Source organism: Rissa tridactyla, chromosome 1, assembly GCF_028500815.1.
Source record: "Rissa tridactyla isolate bRisTri1 chromosome 1, bRisTri1.patW.cur.20221130, whole genome shotgun sequence".
Lineage (NCBI taxonomy): Eukaryota > Metazoa > Chordata > Aves > Charadriiformes > Laridae > Rissa > Rissa tridactyla.
This window is the reverse complement of record NC_071466.1, coordinates 95,388,410-95,408,221: the sequence shown is the minus strand read 5'-3', so window position 1 is coordinate 95,408,221 and position 19,812 is coordinate 95,388,410. Positions and strand designations below refer to the sequence as shown.

Here is a 19,812-nt window from a genome sequence, read left to right as displayed (position 1 = left end):
ACAAAAGACTACCATACACACTTTGTAACTTATGCTGGTAATATACATGTCTACTGGTTTGTTGATATTAAAATATTTTAATTGACTTTTAGGACACAATGTAAGTAAATATTTTATTTACAGAAATTCACCGTGGAGTATAGTTAAAAGAGCAAAAATACTGGTTTTAATTATGAAATTAAAATACTTTTGCATTATCTTTCTGTTTCACTCCTAAAGTGATCTCAGCATTTCAGCATTTTGGTATATTTCCTTATAATTTTACTTTATATTAAAAAAAAAAATCTGCAGAATTTGTTAAATAAGTTTAAAATTTAAAGCAGAAAGAAAACAGATTTTCAGACTGACTAGAAAAAGCGTAACAGTGAGCGCATCAGAAGATTTCCCACGGGGGAAGGTGGAGGAAGGTGTAAGAGAACTGTAGTTCTTTCCTTCTGTTTGCACAGCCTCACACGTTGCATGTGCTCTAGCTTACGGGACATGATACAGGCTGCACAGTTCTTGCATCCACTTTGAGTGCTTGGATAGTGAAAAAGCAGTAGTAGTACATTTATCATCAACGTAATGTTACATTCTTCTAGTATGTGCGGTTGTAAATTCATTTCATGTAAAAGACTCTACCTTTTATCCTCTCTTTTAGTCCCCTCATACAAATTGTTTCTTTTATTGTTCTGATATTTTTGTAACCTTTTTCTTTTGCTGTCATTTGTCCTTAATGCTTTCCTTCTTTCTTTTTAATTTTCTGCTTCTCACGTGGAATAGAAGAACAATAAAAATGTGAAACTGAAAAGAGATGGTAAGGGTGGGCTGAAAAACAAGGATTCTGATTTCATGAAGGAGGCCTCAAAAGACACTGGCTCTTTACAAAAGCAGTCTTCCCTTTCAGAATCACTGGCACAAGATTTAGAAAAAAGTGGTGCCTTTGCAGGGAAGCCTGTGGCCAAAAAAAATACAATGAAAGGTAAACCTGAGCATGCACAAAGTGTTAGTACTTTGAAAAGTGGTGTTCGACAAACTGCTAGATTAGTGAAAAGGGAAAAAGAAAATGTGGAAAATCCTGAATTTGTCAGAGAGGAAGTAACTTATAATCGCCCCACTGAAAAACAAATTCTGACTGAAAAACCAAGTTCTTCCAACAAAAACTCAAAAACTGTTAAATCTAAGCAATCCCTTAAAATAGATGTACTTCCATCTGCATCTAGGGATCGGCCCCAGTCTGATTCATTAATTGTACAAAAATACAATCCTATTACAAAGCAAGGAAGTCAAGAAGCAGTAGAGAGTCGAAACAAAATAAAGGATGTTGTTGTGAAATCTGATAAACGTGAAAGAATCTGTGTCAGAGAAGAAAGTAGTGAAGAGCACAGGGGTTTTAAAAGAAAGGATCAATTTTTAAAACAAATAGCCTTAACTATGTCACCATCTTCATCTGAGGAAAGTAGTAATGATCTTGCAAAATACGTACATAAGAGTAGGGAAAAAGAAGAGGAGTACTATGAAAACAGAGGGATCCAGAAGGCAATGAAAACAGTAGAAAATGTGAAAGATTTGGACTTAGAAAAAGACGACAGTGAGATTGAGGAGATACAAGCTACAAACAATGAGAAAGAATATGTAGAAGAGGCTGAAATAAAAAATCTGAATGAGGAGGAAACAAACTCTGAAACTAAATCTGATGAAGACAGGCAGTTAGAAACTAAGAATGAGGAGGAATCTAACCAAGAGCGGGAGAGTGAGGGCAGTGAAAAGGGTGAAAGTGAAAAAGAAAAACTAGATGAAACAGTTGACAGTGAAGGTGAACTAGAGGAGGAGGAAGAAGGGAGCGAGGTTAAAAAAGACAGAGATGAAGTTTCAGTAGAAAGAGAGGAAGATGAAGAGGGAAAAGATAATGAGGAAGAAAATGAAAGAGAGAAATCACAGGCTGAAAGAGACAGTGAGAATGAGGGTGCAGAAAAGACTGAAGAGATTAATCAGGAAGATGGCAAAGAGCAAGAAGACGAGGAAGGCAGGCTGAGGGAGGAAGAAGAAATGCTGAGTGAGGGAGAAGAGGAGGATATGGAAGAGTATGCGAAAGAGGAAGACACTGAAAAAGAAAAGAAGGAACAGGTTAAAAGTGAGGGAAGAGATGACAGTGAGGAAGGAGGTGAAGATACAGAGGGGGAGGAAGAAAAAGAGGTAGAGGCAGAAGAGGAAGGAGAAGATGAAAAAGAAAATGAAGAAGAAAAAGAAAGGGAGAATGAAAAAGACAAAGAGGGTGAAGAGGAGGAGTTAGAAGGATCATTGGCAGGGAGGGAAGAAGAAGAGTTGTCTGAAGAAGAACAGGAAGAGGAAAATGTGAATAGGAGGACTAAGGAGGTGGGAGAGGATGGAGTGGAAGAAGAAGGAGAAGAGGGGGAGGATGAAGTAGAAGAGGAGGAGGAAGAGGAAGGAGCAGAGGCAGAAGCAAAAGGGGAGGAGGGGGAAGAAGATGAAAAGAAGGAGGAAGAGGAGTGGGAAAATGAAGAGGAAGGTGGAGAAGAAGAAGGAGAAGATGAAGAAGAGGGAGAAGGGGTGGAAGAAGATGAGGGAGAAGGGGAGGAAGAAGAAGAGGGAGTAGAAGAAGGAGAGGGAGAAGAGGGAGTGGAGAAAGAAGAGGGAGAGGAAGGAGAGGGAGGGGAGGAAGAAGAGGGAGAGGAAGAAGAGGGAGGGGAGAAAGAAGAGGGAGAGGGAGGGGAGGAAGAAGAGGGAGAGGAAGAAGAGGGAGGGGAGGAAGAAGAGGGAGAGGAAGAAGAGGGAGGGGAGGAAGAGGGAGGGGAGGAAGAAGAGGGAGAGGAGGAAGAGGGAGGGGAGGAAGAAGAAGGAGGGGAGGAAGAGGGAGAAGTGGAAGAGGGAGGAGAGGAAGAAGAAGGGGAAGAGGGAGAGGAGGAACAAGAAGGGGAACAGGGAGAGGGGAAAGAAGAGGAGGAAGGGGATGTGGGAGAGGAGGAAGAAGAGGATGAGGGCGAGGAGGAAGAAGGAGAGGAAGAGGAAAAAGCAAAAGGTAAAAGAAAAAATGATAGTAATAAGCTTCCACAAAAGAAAAGCAAAACCAGGAAGCCAGGGAAGACGGAAAGTACTGCTTTACCAAACAGCTCTAAACAAAAAATGAAGTCCAAACAGCATGTAGCAAATGGTTTACATAATTCAGAACAATTTTGGAACAATGTGCTACCTCATTATTTAACACTAAAGTAGCAGGAACTACTGGACATGCAGTAAGCCTATTCAGGAAACTCTGGAACTATGTCAGATTGATTTTTATAACTTACAGTTTTTTTTAATGTAGTCAAAATATATTATTATGCATATATTTAAGTGCCAATTTCTTGAAAAGGACTGAAGAAAATGTTTAGATTTGGGAAGCTTTTATGAGAGAAATCATATAAATTGTTGATACAGTCATTTACACAATCATCTTTATCACGTATGACACAGATTTTAAAAAATAATTGCTGAGGAGGCAAAATGCGTTTGCCTCTTAATTAAATTATAATGTCATGCTGACAACATGAATTATACATTGTAACAGTGTAACCTTCTTTGCCTTTGCATCAGATTTCCTAAGGTAATGCATTCGTTTTAGTTCCGGGATAGCTTGCTTGTTAATGTGCCTTATACAAAAGAAGTGTCAGTAATACTATCATCAAAGATACATATTTTTAAATTTTGGTATCACTCTGTATTCCCCCTACTTTCCTTCTGCTCATATATTGGTAAAATGTTTGAGTACTCAGGGTAAATTAAAGAAAAGACAAGTTGCCAAATTTGCCTGGCAATACAAGCCTGGGTAAATGGTGGCCTGGGCTTTTTTGAAGGCCTTAAGGTTGATTTCTTATTTTGATGTCAGCACAAAATTATGTGCAAAAAGACAAATACAAGTCTCAGAATCTGCCCTAGATTACATTAGAGTAAGAATGCATCTGTTTAGGCATAATTTTTGACTATCACATTTGGTGATTAGATGTAATTAAGAATTTGAAAATACACACCTGTAAAACATTATTTAGTTGTGTATACTGCGCAATAAACAAAAGATTCAATATCTACCAACAAAAGACTAAATTACATTAGTCATCTAAAATTCTCGAGGAGGGGAATATACTTTGTTGCGGTGTGAAGTGTATGTTTTCAGGATGAGGGCCTAAGCTTCTCTTTGTTTGAGGAGGTTTGTGTTTTGCCCTCCCAAAAATCACTTCTGTGGTCTCCAAAAAGAGGATGATGTAATAAACCAAGAAGCCAGATGGAATAGAGGAGAAAAGGGCATGAAAGTCTGAATTGTTTTTGGAAAAGACAGAGTATGTTAATACTTCTGGAGTTTCCTTAAAATACACAAAAAAATCTTGCAAATTATTTTTGTGACTTCGTAAGATATTGCATTATTCTTTCAACTGTTAGTGTTTGAACTGGCAAAAGAAGGGATTGGCACTCGTCATACAGTGTTATTACTTAAATACTGTGGGTGGTCTGAGAAATTTTTGTAAACAGATCTCAGTATTGACATTCCCTAGAAAAATAGCTATTTAAATCCTATTTGAAAATGAGGACAGGAGAAGAAAGGAATCAAAATGAATAAATGTCATTCAATAAAAATGTTAATAGAATCAATACTTATGTTGAGATTATGAAACATTTTTAATGTCGTTTTGTAAGATACTGGCATTAAACTACCTCTGACACAATGTCTCCAGCATTTATTTTCTAAAAAGGCTGTGGTAGATTAATAGTTTGACAGTAGATTCTAGTGCGGTTCAATCCTCCTTACCTCAGTCACCCCTTCCATATACCGCATTTGAAGGTAAGATCACTTTCAGTCACATGCTGTATGCCCTAACTGTAGCAAAAAGTTAGTCCAATGACTGTATTTTGTCCCTGTAAAATTTCTTTCAAGCTTTGGGATTTTCTGGAATACATTGTCTTGACATCAGCATGTGTAAGTTGTCTGAAAAGGGTAAGTATCCTCATATTCTGATAGAGTGGAATGTTTTAACAGTTAAATGCACTTCCCCAGAAAACAGCGCGCTCTAACAACAGAGTCCTCTCTTATTTCTCACAAGTGCTGCGTTATCACTGAACTGCTGTGAAAATACTTGCTTTTGAAACTAAGTGGAGCTAAGATGTGTTATTTCATCTTTCTTTGGAAAGATTAGGATGTAACTGTGATTAAACTTAAAGTAATATTGAAAAGTATTTGTATAGGCCTAAACCCATGTTTCTTGGATATGACATCTACTTATTTGTGATTCTAAAATTCAGCTTTGGAAGAAAACTGTGCTGTGAGAAAAAAATCTGTTATTTCTTATGAAAACTATTTGCTAGAGAAAAGGGGAAAAAAGTGAGAGCACTTTGAAGCAAGTGATTTCCAATTCCACATAGAAATGGGTCTTCATTTACTGTTTGGCTGTAGCTTTTAGTATAAATCCTTAGGCAAGTGGGGACCGTTTGTTGTTTCTCTCTTAACATGCGCCGATAGCATAAATCTTCCCAGGAGAGTAAAGGAAGCCAAGCGACGGGCATCTCCTCTTCTTTGTGGTGTCTGGATGAAAATTCATTGAATTGAGAACTGATTTGATATTGTTTTGTGGTTCATTCCTGTGGTAGAGGAAAAGCAGAGCATTACTCCAGCACTTCTAAGGGTTTTCCACAGAATCGTTACATAAATTGTACACTGTGCCAGTGTTTCTGGGCTTTGGGGGGACTTTGGAACTCTATTAGCGTAACGAGTGGAATTTTATTTAGTTTGACTCATACTCGTTTGTAAAGTTTGGTACTTGTGGTTTTGTGGAAATTCAGTATGTTCTTGGTATTTATTATGGGATACAAAAAGATTTATGTGCAGTACTTAAGCAACGCGGCAGAAGTACTGCTGAACTAGTTTTTAGTAGAGAAAAAAAAATCCTGCAATGGAGAGAGAAAACAACAGACAACTGCTCAGACTAAAGTTCTATCTAGTATAATATCTTTTTTCTACCAGTGCCTACGAGGGAATGCCTGGCAAAAAATACAAGAACAGAGTAAACGTGCAGTGTTACTTCTCCTGTGTGATCATTCAGTATACCGAATATATTCAGTATGTTCAATAATTTGTGGTTCAGCAGATGTATCTATTATATTTAATAGCCATTTTTCTTCTATGAATTTCTTTCAATCAGTTTTTAACCTGCTTAGCATCCAGTACATATTTTGGCAAACACTTCTTAGATAACTTTACATGTTGTTGGAAGAAGTAACTCCTTTTTTTTTTTCCTTGATTCTGTCTTTTGGTACCTTCATTTGATGTCTCTGTATTCTTGTATTAGAAAAAAAGGCATTTATTTCCTCTTCATGATTTATTCCCTCATGATTGTTGCACGGAAAAACTGTTCAGCTGTGTGGTTTAAATCAAATCAAGATTGAATTGGTGTATTGATTTATTAATAACAGTTAACCAGCAATCAAGCAACTACACATTCAGGATCAAGAGTGGCAATACAACAAAGAGCACCACTAGACATCCATAAACTGTTAATAAGGACCTGCAAATTTCTAAGCGCCTTTCTGCAGCTCATCTCAGAAGTTCTAATCCCCCTGGACACTCTCAGATACATGTTCACGTATGCAATTACATGTTTACACACATATATATCATAGAATCATAGAATGGTTTGGGTCCTTGGGCAGGGACACCTCCCACTAGACCAGGCTGCTCAAAGCCCCATCCAGCCTGGCCTTGAACACTTCCAGGGATGGGGCATCCACAGCGTCTCTGGGCAACCTGTTCCAGTGCCTCACCACCCTCACAGGAAATAATTTCTTCCTGATATCCAATCTAAATCTACCCTCTTTGAAGTTTGAAGCCCATTACTCCTCATCCTATCGCTACATTCCCTCGTAAAGAGTCCCTCCCCATCCTTCCTGTAGGCCCCCTTCAGGTACTGGAAGGCCGCTATAAGGTCTCCCTGGAGCTTTCTCTTCTCCAGGCTGAACAACCCCAACTCTCTCAGCCTGTATATACAATTGCATATGCACATACTGCCTTTTATAGCAGGCATGAATTGCAATCACATATCCCACTTTTGAGGGGCAGAGTGCAAGTCTGCTCTTGCCACTTAGCTCCTGTTAGAGATAAGGGTGCTCCAGATTACTTTTCAATATGCTCTAGCACAACTCTTATGCCTGCAAAATTTCAGCAGGTAAATTTTTCCATTATATCTGAAAATATCAAACTGTTTATTCAGATAATAGTTCTCTTTGCATAATTCATGCTGAATAACAAAAATGTCTTACTCCAAACTACAGAAAATGCCTGGTTTTCATTCACCATTTTTTGTCCCCGTGTCTTGTCTGGATAGGTACGTGGTTATTCTTTAGAATGGGACCTTTAGCAATCACGCAGAAAAAGACATTTACTTTTTGCTTCCATTGCCTTCCGCTTTTTTCCCTAGCTTTCCTTAGCTTTAGCCAACTTTTAAGATAAATTTTAGCTTACTTTCTCCAAAGGTGACACTACCTTCCAGATCTTACCCCTCAGAATAGCAAAACGTCTTTTATTTTTATTAATTGAATTTTTAATGTGAATCCAGTCATTTAACAAAAGTATTGTTAAATACTCTAAAACAAATGAGAGTGAATAAAGGCAGAACATCTTTTTTAATGCAATCTGAGTTTTTTCTTAGTGCATGTAGGCTGGATTTCTGAACTGTGAACTCACCTGAACTTCTGTATATTGTCTTTAATTTTATAATGAATATACGGGAAGCAGAATGAAGGTCAGAAATAACAGGATCTTCAGACAAAAGAATGTCAGATCTGTAAAAAGGCAAAAAAGGGGCAAAGTAAATGTAAAAGGGCAAATTCTCAACTAATTTCTAAATGTCCGATTCAAATAAATGACAGTGTTTAGTACTGTGGCATTGTATGAGCAACTGAGGAAATATTTTGCTTGCACAAATGGCAAACCTGTAGTTTTGTCCTCAGTGAAGTTCTGAGCGTGTTCATGATCTGAAGTCACTCACTGAGTTGTAATATTTTTGTACAATTTGTCATATGTTTTAATGGAGACAGGAGAGGTTAGCTTTTGCATATTGAAAGGATTTTGGAGAGATAGCTTGGGCCTGAGAAAATTGCACTCCTGAGAGCTACAGAGGCTTTATTTTTCTATTGCCAAAAGAAAAAGCAAGTACACTTAATCGCTGTCCTTTTTAAGGATTTGTGATAGTGTCAGTTGCTTCTTTGCTTGGCAACCTCATGCTATAATAATTTAAACAAATATTAATACTGTTATCTCAAAAAAACATACTTAGTTAAGAAAATATTTATTTTCAGTGTCCTGAAATGTCAAGTGTAAAGATATTTACCATTCTGGCTTTCATAAATGTCCCAGCATTGAAAAATCAGACACGACTCTATCTGAGGTGGGCTGCAGGGCATTCTGATGGAATGTCCCAGGTTCAATGTTACGGATTTAGAGCTTTATAAATTTGTCGTGAGTACCCCGCCTTTTACACAGCATTGCATTTGTGGTTTGTGTGAAATGTGAAGTATTTGTGGTTTCATATTGAGAGTGTGAGAGAGAGATAAACAAAGGGAGCTCTAAGCAGAATTTTATATTAAACAAAGCCTTGATTTGCACCTATAGCTATAAGGGTATAGATCGTAGTAGTATTGAAGAGTAAGACTTCCCACTGCCTGTGTACCAAGGATAATACAAGAGCCTGTGCTGTGCTGTTCAACTGGAAAGTCAGCAATGATGACCAGTCTAATGTGAGTTCGGGATTGTGAGCCACCCTGGCAGAGGCTGGTTTTCTTACAGGAAGTTTAAAATACTTTCATTCTATCCAGCGTCTTGCCAAGGCACAAAACGACTCTCATAATTAGAAACACAGCGGCAGAACTGCTGCAAATTTTAATCTCTTACTAGGCACTTCGTTGTCATCTCTGAGGAGAAAAAGAAGAAAGCAAACCTGAATGTGTCCTGTATCAAGAGTACAGAAAGAAGTTAAGCCGTGCTTTAAAGCCGGCCTTCCAATTGCTGGGGTAGAACTTCCACAAGTGCCAGTATGTTACGGAGGACAATCTCATGGGAAAGCTGGTGGGACTTTGGTTACTAAGTTGGGTGTGCCTCGAAGAATCTACTCATACAAGATGAGAATGGGTTTAAAGATTAGTGATGGTTGTACAGAAATTGCCAGTTTTATATCAGAGTATTTTGAAATGGGGAATTTGACAGCCTTGGAGGCTGTGGAGATTTTAGCAGTAACTCATGGGGCATCCCTTTCAGGAACGTACGGAGAACAGGGAATCTTGGAGAACCTTCCTGCATGCTGTGTTATTATTGGCGAAAATTTGTCTTTGCCCATATTTTTATCTAAGCACTGGCTAATAATCAGCATGATTAAGGCAGGATTTCAACGAAAAGCACAGGATTTTGGAGAGACACGCAGTACTCTAAGCTATGTGGCACAATAAAAGCAGTAAGTAGTGGCAGTCCTCATTCACTTGCAACCACGTAGGAGCTGCATGACGAACGCCAGACACTAAAACTTTTTTCTATAAGAATTTGGAAAAAATGCACCAACTACATCCAAGTGTGGGCTAATAGTCCCAAGTTAGATTTTCTCTGTGTCTGTTAGCATTAAGAATTCATTTTATGCAGCCTAATATCGTCCAGAGACACACTAAGTTTTTGAGATAACATCAACATATTCTAATTTGGAGTTGCTCATTATATTTCATCTGTTTTGCTTAAGTACCCAGGAGTTATTTTGGTATGCTATTTCTAAGCGCCTGAGCATTAAAGGCTATTTATGTTGCTATGTAAAATAGCTCCTAAGAGATTATACTTGATGTAAACAGTCTCCAACGTGTTTTATGATTCTTCACAAAACACCTTAAAAATCCTTTCTAGTTCTGTAGAAGTTTTTGTTTGTTTGTTTGTTTTCCTTTTCACCCCGGAAATTGATATTATTTATTTGTTCTCCAAAGAAAGCAAACTTTTTTGAGAATATAGCAGTTTTGTATATGAAAGCTGTACTACATCTGAGCTATTTCAGATGTTGATTTATCTTGAGGAATAAATAATAAAAAATTGTTCTAAATTGCTGGAGAAAGAGAATCCTTTAGATGACTCTCTTTAAGTTGGTTTTGTAGTGAATAGTCAAAATCCAAAATAAGCCTGAAAGTACAAATACTGTCTTTTTTAGAATGTAGTTTTACATTAGAATTTTATACACTGTTAATTAGTTATTTTTACTCAAACAAGAATGCAGAGATGTATCTTTCTCCAGGTATACCTACAACAGCAAGCTGGCAAGCCACAGAATTACACCAAAGACAACTGAAATAATTTTTAAGATAATGCCATCAAAAAAAGGACTGTCTACTATTGTGTAATAAATGTCAGTGTACTATCTCAGAATGACACCTGAAGTCTTGATTAATGTATTAATTCTCTTAATGCAAAGTACGTGCGCTGCCAGCCTGTGACAAAAGTGCACAGATCTATGGAAACTTCTAGATCCTCGTCTTTGGCTTTCAGTAAATAAAATATACTGCGTAGCAAAGTATTGTCAGAAAAAGACTTAAGAGAACAACAATGAAAAATGAGTCTGCGCAGTCAGTTTCGAACAATGTTATTTACAGCTGTGTATTCCCTATTTTATTCCATTTTTCTCAGAGTGACACCATCCTGTTGAAGGATGCAATTGCAGTATCGCAAGTACTGTTGTGGTCATTAGTCATCGCATACTCAGGGTAATCAGTGTATCACTGTGTGGGCATCTACTACTTTGAAACATTTTCCTCCATCGTATTTACAAGGATAACTATCTTTAAAGTTCACTTTTTGCTTGACACGTGGCAATGGAAACTCATGCCTGACATACAAATGATTTCCAATTGTTTCACTGTCGGCACAACGTGCCTGAAATTGTGAGTGCAGCGTTGCATTAGTATTCCAGGATACTTAAAAGACAGAAGCATTAAGGGATTGTTACAAGTATCTGGTAATCCATGTCAAGTCCTCTTGACATAGAATTGTACAATTAGGAAAGCAATATAACGTAGTGGAAGCTAGGTGTTAACTTTTAGACAACCTATGGCGACAGGCTCAGCTTTTTACTGAAAATTCTTTTAAGTGTATTCAGCTGACCTCTTCTGTTTGTCTCCATCACAATATACAAGGAAAATCTAGTTTGGCTTGTTGACTGCCTTACTGCTTGCCATTGAAAGAATAAATTGTTAAATCTCTCATTTGAGTATTCTCATTTGAGTACTTGCGTCTTTGAATTTTGTCAGTCATCAAATTGGACGGCTCTCTCTTTAGTAATCATTAAAATGAAAGATACTTCTCTGAGGTTTAGAGTAGCTGAGCTAAAAACTTTTCTATATTAATAACTACAAAATGAAAGCCCAGTTCAAATTCAAGATGACAAATGGCTAGCAGTGTGTGGATTTTAAAGTGCTAAGCTTTCACTGTAACTGATAAGTAGGAAACGAAAAGCTGTTTATCTTGGCTTTACTAAGTGTTGTCAGGCAGGATTTCCAGTCACTTCACATCAGATGACATCACTACAAGATCAGTATCGACAAAATGTTACATGCCCACCCATCCATATATCTGCAACCAACAAAGGGTAAACAGAGCTATTTTTTTTCTCTCATCTGCATGTAAAATCATGGTTAATATTACTTTGAATGCTGTTTTAGAAAAATGTAAACACAGTGCATTTTCCCAGCGTGGACAACTCAGGAGTGACATTGATGTGCACTAGCATTTTGGTGAGCAAAATGATAGCTAGTGGGGGATATGATTCCTCCACCTACTCCTCTTCAGTCCTGCATCAAAAAAGAAGGATGGTTTGTAGAAATGTATTTTGTAGTTGTCTTTACCAGTGATCTACAAAGGGAGCACTGTTCAGTCCCATGTGACAGCATTATGCCCATTGACCAACCTCTTTAAACCTGATACCCATTTTCTAAGAGTCTTCTGCTTCATAGTGAAACTCCTGCTAGTTATGTATTCCATTCCGTTGTTGTATAGGCTTGTAAGAGAGCCATGGCATGCTTTTGGGCAGCTACAGGTAATGGCCTGGACAGGTAATGGGAGAAATCTGTTCCTTAAATGATTAAAAACTCTGCTAAGCAACTGCTGTTTTGTGGCTGCTTGGCAGAACAACACCAAGGAAGAAGCAAGTAGCTAACCACCTCATTCTCAGTTCTCTTTAGTAATCTTCTCTGTGGATTTTCAACAGTTTCCAGGGCAACTAGAAACAGAAATATCTTTTCTGTAAACCAGAGCTTCCCAGAATTCTCCATTTCCGAGTGGTACACATAGTAATTACAGATTTGTCTTCATCACCAAGTCTTCACCAGATTTTCAAAAGATCTGCGACTGAATTTGTCTCACCAGTGGTTTTGAGATTTTCTTTCCTAGAAACGTAAAATGGTGGTGGAAAACACAAAATATTTTGATTTCTTGAGAAGGCTTGGAAAGATACCAAGAGCCTTCCCTTCTGAAATGATAATTATGAACAGCCCATCTGCCAGAGCTCAGTTTCCATAAAGTATGCCGGGGGAATCCACAATGAAATAGTTAAGGCAACACAGAGAAACTTAGTTTGCGGCTGTCATCTGTGCAAGGTCTACCATGGGACGTGTCCCCTGCCTTCAGTGAGACTGTCTTTCAGCCAGAGCATGACACCAGGTGAGACAGTTCCCCTGTCTCCTGGAGACATAAGGGCACATTTTTACAGAGCATTCGGAAAAGAAATGCTTTTATTCGATATTAATCTGCCCAAAGAAAAGCCAGCTGCAGCCATTTTAGCAGAAGACAGTTATACCCACTGAATTATACCCACTAAGGCAATATTTGTGCCAAAACCATAAGTGAATAAGGTCATTCGTCTCCTAAAGCTTGGATACAGCAAATTTATCCTTAAGAATGTCTTGTTATGAAGGTCTAGGTTTACAGGAAAAACAGCGTAAACGCATGCAAAATACTAAGCAAACAAAACAGTTACACAAAATCTATATAGTCTGTTAAGTCTGCAAGGTCATCTTTTCAAGACTGATGTTCCTCTGTACTGATGTATTGTGCTAGAGGTACAAAATGTTTAAGGTTGTTTCATACTACTGACCGCTTTTTTGACCTTCAAGAAGCTGGAACCTTAGGCTTAAATGAAAACCATTTCAAATATTTTACTTGTATGTTCTTTCCTACTTTTGACTTTCTGTGTGTGGCCTTGGCCAAGTCAGCTTCTCTGCATCTCAATTTTAGAGGTGAAACTACTGAAGTTATTCTTACAGCATTATCTTTCTATGAATAGAGAATTTAAAGTGGAATAAGAAAATAAACCTCCTAAAACATAATCAGAGAGAATAATGCAGAGATTATATATAATATATAACATAACATAGCATATATAATATATATGTATAGTATGTGTATAATACATATATACACACACATATATATATATTTGCTTTAATTAGTAGCCTCGCATTCTTCAGAGATTATTTTTAATGGCCAGATGATTCATCTTTTAAAGTAAAAAGAGTATCTGTAGTATAACATTCTCATCTCTCCTTCACTACCATTGGTAAAAACTCCCCAAAACATGCCTATAAATGGCCAGGCGGAAATTGCAGTAATAAAACTGTGCTATCAGAGTTATTATTCAAAATGGGTTGTTTTAGAAGTTGAACGGATAAGGTGACAGCCAGAGACACCTATGACAAGCTGCAAATATAGTAAATGTAAATGCGGTCAGTCTGGGAAGCTGTTTGGTTTAACAACAGTAGGTGTCGTCTTTGGGGTGAAAGGAGTGTCTCTCAGCTCCACCGATTTTTTTGATGAGGAGCATGGATGGCTCAGTTGCCTAAACAAACACATCTAGTGTGATTTTAGGTGTTGTGGGGTATCCTACATGGCTGTGAGGTGGGGTCCAGAATGATGCAGGTCTCCGTAAGCCCCACGTAAGGATGTCTGAGATTCCTAGGATGAGCGGTGCTTATCAAAGGGTTTCCACCAAGGATCTCTGTTAACTACAATGGCAGCCTTGATTCTACCTCCTTTGTAGAGTCCTACATTTAGATATCTTCATTTAGGCTGATAGGAAATGTCTTTATGATAGAATCCAAACCTGATACGTAAGTTCACTGTAAGCAGAACCTGTGGAACACTACAGTAGAAGTTCAGCCGTTATGCACCTGTAAAAAAGGCAGTGATTTTTGTAGGCATAGGAGTTGTACATAAGTCTTCTAAGGCTACTGTAGGATACTCTTGGTGTACAGTTTCTGAAACACTACAGGTATGCTGTTAGGGATGACACCACACTGATTGTGCTCTGCTTTTTTATTCAAATATGCTAAATATGTGTCCAACTGATTCTGCTTACCACATGTTAGGAAAATTCTAGAATGCTGACAGTAATTTTTTACTTTGTTAATTGTACTTAGAATAATGCTATTCTAAGTCCCACTGATCAATGCTGGTTCTATAAAGAAGCCAAAAAAAGGTCTTTTTTATTCCATGACAACTTTCCTAACCCTTTGGAGCATGTAGTTCTGATGAGATTTTCACCAAATTTACCAAAAAAAAAAAAAGTTCTTCCTTCCTATATTCTTTCATTTAGCATTAGGCTGTGCTTCTAGGAGATATCTATAAGCAGCAAGTTCTGGTTTTCTTGGTTACTGTCAGTAGCTTTACCTGCCAGCTTAATGAGAATTAAAGAGTGCTGCTCCTCATTAGACACCTTATTATCCGTGTAGGAGAATTTGTTTTGGAAGAAAATAAGCTTTGCATTTCTTGAATTATGTTTTGAATATTTAGGTGAGGAGGAAGACAGTTGTCGTTAGATAGAAGGCTGGAGATCAAGTGTGCCTAGAGATGAGGCTAGAAGTGTAGGTCATTTCTGAGATTGGATACGTAACTGAAAAGGTGAGGATTGGAAGATGAGCTTTTTTCATATCAGTTCCACTTTGGGACTGATTTTCATGTGAATATGTCATGACTCTTTACTGTGTAATTAAGAGAAGTTCCTCCCTCAGAACTCAAATCCTAACTACTTCTATTGCCCACACTATATGGAACATCAGTATTTTTGTTGTTAACCGCTTGACCAGTATTTCTATATCAGCAGAGCTAGGGATCCTTGCACGTGCTTATAAAGTGGGATGAACATTTTCAGTAGTTCAAAGCAGGACTAAACTCTTCTTTTACATTTAGCTGTCTTTACACGTTTTGCTGTGTTTTGTAGATGCATGTTACATAGTGCATACGTGCCCTACTAATCTTAAATTTCTTCCAGTGTGAAATGGATAGGTTGAATCCCTTCCGTAGCCATAACTATGCTGAACATCTGCAAAGACTGTTTTAATTTTGAAGGAACCAAAAATAGAAAATTCTGGCTTTCTCGCAGGCGTCTAAGTAATTCCATGTCAATCTGATACTTTTCTGGAAGACCGAGTGTCAGTACTTTGTCCAGTGGAATTTTTTTTACATTTTTTACAAAGAAAAAACTCTGTGCACGTGTTATCTCTAAATACTTCTTTACAGTGTGTTGCAGTGTGTACCCATAGTGGAACTATTCAAGTCTACAGATAAACTATACCAATGATAAATAACACCACTTCCAAAGGAGTTTACATGATAACATTTTCCATTTTTAACATGCATTATTCCTCAGATATACTGATATGTAGGAAGCAGCCTTTTCTCAGATTCTAGAAAGGTGGAAGAATTATTAGCCCTTGCTTTCTGTCGTAGATGCCAGAATATATTATAGAAGAGTCAAGTTTGTAGAGTTTGTCATTTTTAGCTTCATAATCAATCTTCTCACTAAAACAAAAAAAAATAATATCAAGAACATTTCCAAAAAATGATCACGCCCTTCTGAAACCTGCTGTCAGTCTCCTCCTACGTGCTGGAAATGCCAGGTGTTGGGATTCTAACAGTGGTTGTGCTTGTTCTCAGAATGACTTCCCACTGTGCGGAGCCCCCAGGACACGACAGTGGGATTCCCACTGGGAATCTTTGTCCATTGCTGCCGGACACCTGCACAACAGTGTGTGCCAGGGCACGCCACCAGGGGGTAATGTGGAACGGGGTGCTCTGCCCTACAGTGTTGTGTGTGTGTGGGCGCTGCTGCTCGGTCTGCTCGCTGCGTGAGAAGAAATCATCTCACTGAAATATTTTGTGCTCGGTTTTCTTTTGTTAGAGTTGAAAGCAGATCACCTTTTTCGCTGCTTGCAGTGAAATTCACAGTTACAGAGCCAGGCTGGAAAGGTGACTGGAAGAAGCCTCAGTTAAGGAACTAATACCTGTTAGGAGAAGGTCTTTTCCCCAGTCGTGTGAGCTGAAGTGTTCATCTGTTGCAAAATGCCGGTTGTTTGCATCACCGTTGTGCTATGCTACAAAAGGGACTTTCTGTCAATGGCATGTGCTGATTTCAGCTTTTATTTCACTCTTAACATTTCTAGAGCTGGAATACGTAGCTGGCAATATAACGTGCTACCAGGGTATCCTCAGTTTCCCAGGTGCTTTCCGTAGCATCAGCGTGTAGTTAATGTGTAGCCTGAACACCATGCGGAACTGTGCCGCTGGCCCATTTCACAGTGGTTCTCAGAACACGGTGTGTGCTGCACCGATACTAGACGCTGTGGAGAACTCCTCCCACTAACTGCTGGACGTGCTGGTATGCACAGTGAGCCTTGGTATCCTAAGTTTAAAAATTTGGTCTTTGAAGCGGTGAAGGGCACCAGACATGCCTATGGATGATGGGGCAAAAGAGAACAATGGAAGTGGTACAAGCTGATTACCTGTGGTATCGTTGCGGTTTTTAATTCCAGGTGTGCAGTTTTGCTTAAAGGGGTGGAAAGCTTCTAAGTAAGGTCCAAAAATACTTTGCTGCCCAGTTAACTCACCCTGAAGGGTACAGGCCAGGAAACGACTAACCTATTAAGCTTTGTGATACCCCTGACATTATTGACTAAGCAGCCTTGTGTTCCAGCCTCTAGAAACATTAGCTAATGGTCTCTTAGAATCACAGAATGGTTCAGGTTGGAAGGGAGCTTAAAGATCATTGAGTTCCAACCCCCCTGCCATGGGCAGAGACACCTCCCACTAGACCAGGCTGCTCAAAGCCCCATCCAGCCTGGTCTTCCTGACTAGCAAGTTACCTTCTGATGAGCATGAAGACAGTCATTATGGAGACAATAAGCAAAATTTTTAAAAAGTAAGAGGGAGTAAGGAAAACATTGACAAAAGATAGGAGACAGCATTTGGATCCAAGTATACAAAGGTGTTCAGAACAAGACCCGTTCCTCTATCACACGTTCAAAAGAGCATGCAGATTGTTCACACCAGTTCCCATCATGACCTAGGCTGCAGTGGAACAGAAGTGTTTTGTTGTTCAGGTTTCTTTAACATAAAATACTGGTTCAGTACCTATATTTCCATCAATCATAGAAGAAAAGCATCAGAATGCAAAGACGTAATAGTACATCTGGGCACTCTGATATGATAATGAGTATTCGCTTTATTTGACTTGGACTTGATTTAGGCCCTTATATTTCTGCAATGGGAGGGAGAATGTTTCTGTTTAAAAAAATTGTATTTCATGCTGTTATAAATACAGAAATGGCATAGTAATGGCAGTCTGATTGATAAGGGTATAATTGGGTCTGTTTCCTACACATTTTTACAAAAACATTTGTACTTTTCAAAATTTATTTTATAATGCCCCTGGCTATTTTATTTTACCGTATTGAAGTTTTAACTTAGGCTGAAACCAACTTAAATTCAAATTGTAGTGTCTATACTGAATTAGATGATTCTGAACATTATGTGTGATATTGTTTTATTCATTTTCTTGGGGAATAGATTTTAATGATTTTTTCAGTGTTGGAATTACTGCTGCTTTTGTTACTTATGCATATTTCAAACATTTAAATTAAGTATCTTTTTTTCCAAACCCAAGTTTGTTTTAATTGTTTTTCCATTAAGGAGACACATGTTCGCAAACGTAAAAGTCAGCTGCACTCTTAATGTTCACTGGAGGTCTCTTTTTTTAAAATCTGTTAAAATTAGCAAACCTCAAATGAGGGTCCTTGTCTTTATCCTTACTCTGTCTACTCCTTGGAATGTTTTCTTTTGAGTTTTCTTGTTCTTAGTCAAATTATGATGTTTGATTAGCTGGTGTAGGATGAGGACCATGATATCATTGTGCAGCACGAGTTTCAAAATTATGTTTTGGCCATTTTGTCAAAGGATCAAAACTTGTCTGGAGCTGAAGAGACAGATGATGATGATGATGGTGATGATGATGAAGAAGAAACAGAAGAAGAAGAAGAAGAAGCAGAACGAGAAGGTGAAGAAAAAGAAGAAGCAGAAGGAGAAGAAACAGGAGGAGGAGAAGGAGGAACAGAGAAAGAAGAGGAAATAGAGGAAAAATATGAAAAAGAGAAACATAGTAAAACACCTGAGGGAGAGAAAAGCAGTAATAGCACAGTGGAAACCGTAGAGGTAAAAACACTTAAGTTATTTGTCTCTGAAATAATTTGGCTCTATTACATTAGTTTGAATACATGCGTAGCTATCTTGGAAATTCAAAGTTATTGTTTGGGGTGGTTTTGGTAGAGGGAGGAACAAATACGTAGGTGTTAATAGTTAAAATTATTTTTTAACAAGTTTGAACATAGAGATTTCATTGTTTTGTCTCTCTATAGACAGAAGAGGCTACTCAGAAAGAGACCATCATTCAGCAGGGTAAGAATACAGTTCCTAAGAACTGGACCGTTACAGACATTCCAAAATAATAAAACATTTCAAAGATAAAACTTTTCTAAAAAATCTCTATTATAAAAATACTGAACAATACAGTTATTGTCAGTAGTTGGCGAAGCAGTTCTTGAGAGGTGATGAAATTTGAGAGGCAAAAAAACCATTACTAATTGTTAACGACTCGAAAAAAAAAATACTTTTCCCAGTTATATATTGGAGGAAGTCCACGAGAAGGACTTTCTCTTAGCAGGACTATATCTTACTTGCTAAGAGCAATTCTAGCTCTGTGGTGACAAAGTAATGGTAACTGATTATCTTTTAAGCAATATCTTTAGGTGCCGTGTTTCTTCATTTCAGCAGAGAAGCTTGTCAAAAGTCTTTCTCACCTCTGTCAACTCACATTTCCTCATTACGTTCACAAACAGATTATTTTAGGTGAAATGTGGTAATTACTGAACACTGTTCAGAGATGCTGAAGACGTAAGTCTAGATGTTCCTTGTAGTTTTGATGACAGTTTGAGTGAACTGTATATTCCTTTAGAAAAGCTGGGACCATGAAGTTGGGTGCCCTTTATGCAAGACAAGTCAAAAATACTTTTTTTATTTTAGAAATTCTGGAATAATCTATGATTGTTCTTCTGAAAGAAAATAACAAATGTGGTATAAAGAAGATCACTGCCTTAATAATGAAGAAGCTATGCCATTTATTTTCAACATTATAATGGAAATAGCTTGTCCAGAATGAATGCTTAAATATTTTTCCATCATCCAGTGATCTGGGCGTTTTGATATTAAGTTCTAAATTTGTATCATTCACACAGGGAGTATAGGAAAATTTAAACACAGGAACATCAACTCAGATGGAAAGTTTTTCCTTTCCCAGAATTGTTTCTATGGAATAAAATTCATGCTGAACCATAATTTCTGCCCTAAATGTCAGCTTTTCCAAATTAGAATATATTTTCAAAATCAGTGTGGAAGACGTTGCCTTCTGTCAGCAAGAGGAAACTATTGAGCATCAAGTCAAAACATTTTAT

General features: G+C 37.9%; 1 protein-coding gene across 2 annotated transcripts in view; it reads left to right on the top strand.

The window, feature by feature from the left end:
• Window positions 1-6,687, top strand: part of RPGR (retinitis pigmentosa GTPase regulator) — a 48,902-nt gene extending 42,215 nt beyond the window's left edge. For both annotated transcript variants that reach the window (XM_054220913.1, XM_054220903.1), the window contains one exon: window positions 763-6,687. In XM_054220913.1, coding sequence (XP_054076888.1) covers window positions 763-3,213 — 2,451 coding nt within the window. In that variant the 3' untranslated portion in view covers window positions 3,214-6,687. The remainder of the gene's footprint in view (window positions 1-762) is intronic.
• Window positions 6,688-19,812: the final 13,125 nt, after the last annotated feature.